The 6000-nt window shown below is 41.5% G+C and overlaps 1 protein-coding gene across 2 annotated transcripts in view; it reads right to left on the reverse strand.

The window, feature by feature from the left end:
- Nucleotides 1–4941, reverse strand: part of LOC133424603 (cytochrome b5 reductase 4) — a 28949-nt gene extending 24008 nt beyond the window's left edge. Inside the window, exons 1-4 of one of the 2 annotated variants that reach the window (XM_061715310.1) lie at nt 4728–4825; nt 4343–4575; nt 3901–4022; nt 835–988 (exon numbers count right to left, since the gene is read on the reverse strand). In XM_061715310.1, the coding sequence (XP_061571294.1) occupies nt 835–988; nt 3901–3984 (238 nt within the window). In that variant the 5' untranslated portion in view covers nt 3985–4022; nt 4343–4575; nt 4728–4825. Of the gene's footprint in view, nt 1–834; nt 989–3900; nt 4023–4342; nt 4576–4727 lie in introns of both variants that reach the window. The other variant, XM_061715300.1, reaches the window with a different exon arrangement.
- Between the last annotated feature and the right edge of the window lie 1059 nt (nt 4942–6000).

Here is a 6000-nt window from a genome sequence, read left to right on the forward strand (position 1 = left end):
CCAACGCAGAGCCTACGGTGTAGGTTACGCGGCGACGCGCGCCGTACGCTGTACCCTACACCGTACCCTACACCGTAGGCTTTGCATCGATTTAACGCGGACCCATAAATCAGCTCCCGAGCTGGCAGGCGGTTTTGATCCCGAAATTTTCAGAGCAAATTTCTTCAGGCGTAGCTACAACTGTTAGATTTCATCTATTAAACCAACATTTATCTTCCTAAATAATTTATTTCAGCCAGCGGTGATGCTCCACAGAGGTGCAGGTTTCTCCCCGGGACGACGGCGTAGGTTGACCCGGCCGTGAGCTGCTGCTGCTCTGAGCCGCCGGCTCTTCTCATCGCCGAAAACATCGGATCAAATTTCTTAACAGGCGTTATTTGGATAAACTGAGCCCAGGTTGGGGATCTTAACGGTTACTTTTACGCCTGAAAAAATATTAAAACTTAATAAAGTGGCATATTAACAGCGCTACAGCGGAAATTAAAACAGCTTTTATCTTTGGGCTTCTAGATCTGGTGTGACGTATGTGCAAACGTAACTACGCAGTCGCTTACGTACCCGAACGTAAACCACGCAGTGACGTAGCAGCAAAATTTAGGGGTGGTGCTGAAAAGTAGGAGTAGTGGGAGTATTGGGACAGGGCCCTGGGAAGATTACAAGTGCCCTAAAATGTGTGGCTTCTTTTTTAGGGGTAGTGGTAGTGAGTAGGGGGTGTATTGGGATTGGCCCTAAGTGGTGTTGTTCTCCACCATAACTGGACCCTGAACACCCGTCACTGAAGACGAGGTCCATGTTGAACATGTGGGGACCCTCGTGGTGTCTGCGGTCTCTCACCTCGTATGCAGGTCCAGCAGTCTTGTCTGGTGTTGTGTTTCTGCAGCTCTTCCTGGGTCACTTCAATCAGCCGTCCTCTCAGCCCCGTCAGGTCCTTCCCGCTTTTGGCAAACCGGATCCAGTCCATGAGACTGTGGCCCGGCTTCAACGCCACCTGTCACACATTTCAGAGCAGAGTGACTTCCTTCCACAGAGGAGCAGTGGTCACCACGTCCTCAAGACCCTCAGCCCGGTGTTCTGTCCATCCATGCTCCCAGTCCAGAACTGCTGTATCTACTAGACACAGTCCATTTCCAAAGTTTGATTGCCACGCCAATCATTTCTTGCATCCCTTCAGTCCACGCTGCGGTTAACGCTGACGTCCTCAAAGGGAGCATTATTTGACAGGATGTTAGTGGACTTATCAGATTATGCTACCCCTGAAATATTGATTTAAAATGGATAAATTGAGGTGTAAGTATGCTGACATCCATCCTGCAGTGGTAGTGAGGTGATTAGTATCTTACCTGAATGCATTATTGGCGCTTTTCCACTACTAACTACTCAGCCCGACTCGGCTCGTCACGCCTCGTCTCCACCCGTTTTGTCCCCGTTTGTTTTTCCACCCCCAGGGGAGAAGTGGGCAGGTTGTGGTGAAGCTGCGGTGACGTACTCGATTACGCAACCCCTTTGTTTGTGTCGGCGCTGATCAGAAATCAGATTGAGCCGCGAGCGGCTGAGAGTAAAACAGCCCGTCTACATCCCTTTTTTAATTCTCTCCTCAGCCACCAGGTTTATGAACATCTGCACCTCAGAGTTGGATCATCAAACAGACGTTTGCGCTTTATAATAAAATCACCGCCCCCCGACCAATCAGTGGCGAGGAGGGTGGTGACGTCAGAAATAGTCCCGGCTCAGCCCGCTTAGAACCTCGGCAGAATGGTTACAGAAAAAGTATGGGCTTGGCACGGCTCCACCCGCCTCAGCCCTTAGTGGAAAAGCACAGGACGGGGGCGTGGCGGGTAGAAGCGCTGAGTAGGTACTAGTGGAAAAGGGCCATAAGTGACGGAGCATTATTTGATAGGATGTTACTGGACTATCAAATTATGCTACCCCTGAAATATTGATTTAAAATTGATAATATGGGATGTTGAGTATTTGATCCTTCAAAATACACAACCCATGACGTGAATTTCATTACACTTTGTGAACATTATAATATTATAAAGAGAAAAAAAAACTATTCTACCACTTTATTTGATATTCATTCAGTCATTGGCCTTTATTTAACCAGGCAGGTCATTAAGAACATTCTTATTTACAATAACGGCCTGGCAAGAGACAAGGAAGTGGATTAGGTAGTAAAACACAGTAAAATTGTAGCTCTGAAAAAGGTAGAAAACCATTAGGTAGCATTTTTCAATAGGGTAGCAAAAATCGATGGACAGACACAATCGGTTTATGTGGCGGCAGAAATGGACAGAACACCGGGAGTAAGTTCTGCTGTTCATGTACTGTGCATGCATGTAGTTTGTTTGTTCTGTATGAGCTACCAACAGCAAGCCGAGCCGCCTTCTGAGCAACCTGTAACCTCTTCAGATCAGGTTCTGAAGCTGAAGACCAAATTACAGGACAGTATTCCAGATGAGACAGAACCAGAGAATGCAGAACTGATTTCATTATTGAAGGAGTGATGAAGGTAGCACACTTCCTAGTCACGCCAATTCCTTTTCCCATTTTAGTGACAATGTTATTTATATGATTTGACCATGATAGTGAGCTATCAATGGTAACACCCAGCAGTTTTAATGTACTGACTTGTTCAATATTTATGGTGTTTATATCCACATTTAATTGAGGGTTTTTTGCCAACATATGTCGAGTTCCAAACACAATCCACTTTGTCTTGGAGGTATTTGAAACTAACTTATTGCATTCAACCCACTCATTCACCTGTTTTAGTGCATTATTTACTTCTATGTGTAAGTGCAGTGCCAGTTGAATGGTTTTTCCTGTATGCGTGTCGGCAGCTATAAAGTAGATTATTGTCAGAAAAGTAGTCCATCAGGTGCTCAAATACTATTTTTTCGATAACTTTACTTAGTAATGGTAGTATACTTATTGGGCGACTGTTAGGACCATTAAACATTTTGTTTTTATCTTTTGGAAGAGGAATGATTTTGGCTTCTTTCCACATGGTTGGATGAATCCCATGGCCTAGGCATTGATTAAAAATGTGACATATTGGAGTGGTAACAGAGCTGACTGCAAGTTTGAGCAATTTACTTTCTAAGTTAAGGAGAAATGGAGTCAGGCTGTGACATAAGTAGGTCTGCAACAGTTTTCCTATCAATCTGACTGAATTTGAAAAGGCAGTTTTTGTCTTTCATAATACTATTCTGTATCAACGTGTATGATATTGATAATTTATTTCAATAATTCAACTAGAATATGGTGTAAAAGTTAATTTATTTCAATAATTCAACTAGAATATGGTGTAAAGGTTCATTTATTTCAATAATTCAACTTAAAAGGTGAAACTAATATATTACCTAGTCTTATTACATGCAAAGCAAGATATGTTAAACCTTTATTTGTTATAATTTTGATGATGGAATTGTTTATTAATTTCATAAAATATTCTCTAATTTATTTCTTATTTGGGGTTTTCATAAACTGTGAGCCATAATCACCAAAATTATAACAAATAAAAGCTTGAAATATCTCACTTTGCATGTAGTGGGAAATAATATATTTGTTTCACCTTTAGTTTTTATTTATTTTATTTTTTATTTATATAGCGTCTAATACAACAGATGTTGTCTCTAGTTGAATTTACTACGAATGAAGTTTTGCAATATATTCAAATTTTCCGACCTCCACCTGTATATTATTACATGAATAAATAAGAGCATAATATATGTCCGTATTGGTTCAATACGGAACGCAACTTTTAATTCCCAATTACGGAACAATTCCGTATTTCAAGGGACGGGTGGCAAGCCTACATAACATCCTGTTGTAATTTTGAGAAGAGAGTGGAAGTAAGCCCCAGATCCCGGGGGGATTCCCGGGGAGAGTCAGTACCTTGTTCCTGCCGGACTGTCCGGCCGGGGCGACCCTCTGCTGGGAGCCCGGGCCCGGGAACGACGGGCTCGGCACGTTCAGCATGTTGACGCTCCGCAGACAGCCCCAGTTCCCCAGCAGACCTGCACACCGAACCACAGTATGAACCCCAGTATGAACCACAGTCCTGCAGTTATGCAGCCACTCTGCTGTTTGGTAACCGCTGCTTCCTGGTCCTAAATCCTCCCCTACGGTGGCCGAGACCCGCCATTTCTGAAAATAAAAGTAACGCTGCAAACAGAAACAAACGCCGCTGCAAATGAAATAAACGCTTAGCAAATAAAATAAAAAAACGACGCAAATAAAAAAGTCACACCGGAAGTGAGTTACCGGGGACTATTTTTGCTGATGCACCGGTGTTGAACATTAAAAATGACACGTAGTAGCGATGTTGAACACTAACCTTTTTACTTATTTTCTCGTTCGTTGTTCTTCTTATTCCTCGCTCTTCTTATTTCTTCCTTTTCACTTACGTCCTCTTCGTCTTCTTCTTCTCCTCTCACGTAAAAAACACAGGTGCATCAGCAAAAATAGTCCCCCGAGGAAATGAAATTTAGAACCTCACAATTAGGCCTGAATCTGCCCAACCTGGCAACCCCGTCCATGCCAGCCCTGTCTGGCCCTCTAGTGGGCTTTCTTATGCAGGGAGAACAAATACACATTTATGAAAGCAGCAGCAGGAAAACATCCGTTAGGTTAGGCTATCATTCTTAAATAAATGTGGTATTTTGTCACTGCAGGCATTCTGACGCGCCATACCAAGAAAAGCAGAACTGCCAGTCACCCACCTGAAAGTATGTTGTTGAAGAAAGTCAAGTATGAGCCATTCTGACGTCTACTGGATGAACTGTCACTGTCACTGTCATCATCCTCCTCTGAATCTCTCTGGTTTTCCTCTGACATTATAAAAACATAGTATTTTCACACAGCGTTGTGTTTATTTACAGTAATATAATATTGCAGTGCAGTGACGGTCCCACCTCCGTCATGGCAGTTGGAAGGTTTGCTTTGAAAGACTAATCCGCTAAGAGGATTCTTAGACAAGAGGCTTCTTCTTCAAAATAAAAGCTTGCAAGGACCCAGGGAGGTACATGGCCACAACTAAACATTTGAATATTAAATAGTTTGACAGGAAGTGTGTTATCATATTTCATACAGGACTGTCTCAGAAAATTAGAATATTGTGATAAAGTCCTTTATTTTCTGTAATACAAAAATGTCATACATTCTGGATTCATTACAAATCAACTGAAATATTGCAAGCCTTTTATTATTTTAATATTGCTGATCATGGCTTACAGCTTAAGAAAACTCAAATATCCTATCTCAAAATATTAGAATATTCTGGGAATCTTAATCTGAAACTGTAAGCCCTAATCAGCAATATTAAAATAATAAAAGGTTTGCAATATTTCAGTTGATTTGTAATGAATCCAGAATGTATGACATTTTTGTTTTTTTAATTGCATTACAGAAAATAAAGAACTTTATCACAATATTCTAATTTTCTGAGACGGTCCTGTATATCGTAAAATAAATCTAGGATGATAAATGAATGATCTTTTTCTAGTGTGCATTGGCTTTGAGTTTCAGGTTTCATACCAGTTATCTCTAACTGACATTCTGCAATAAGAAAGACATCAACCTTTTTCTCCATGTCTATCAGTAAAGTTTGGGAACTTTTTCTGCCTTCCAAATGTCCGAATAATGAAATGGTTTTGCAAGGACGCTTGTACCTTCATACCCTGGATCTGGTTCTCACCTATGGTGTTGAAACTGATAATCTTTTGGTGTTGCTGATCTGTTGCACTCAGCTTTAGATGAAGTTGCTCCTTTGAAAAGGAGGGTTTCTAGCCACAGGAGCTTAACTCCCTGGTACAATTCAGATATTCGCATGTTGAAACAAAGCGTGCGTAAAATAGAAAGGAAGTGGTACTCTTGTAAGTCTGCAGACTCCTATCGTGAATGGAAAGATATTCTAATAGTATATAAAAAAGCCATTCGCAAAGCCAGAACAGCTTATTATTCAACGTTGATAGAGGATAACAAAAGTAACCCACG

Source organism: Cololabis saira, chromosome 3 (assembly GCF_033807715.1).
Source record: "Cololabis saira isolate AMF1-May2022 chromosome 3, fColSai1.1, whole genome shotgun sequence".
NCBI classification, from domain to species: domain Eukaryota; kingdom Metazoa; phylum Chordata; class Actinopteri; order Beloniformes; family Belonidae; genus Cololabis; species Cololabis saira.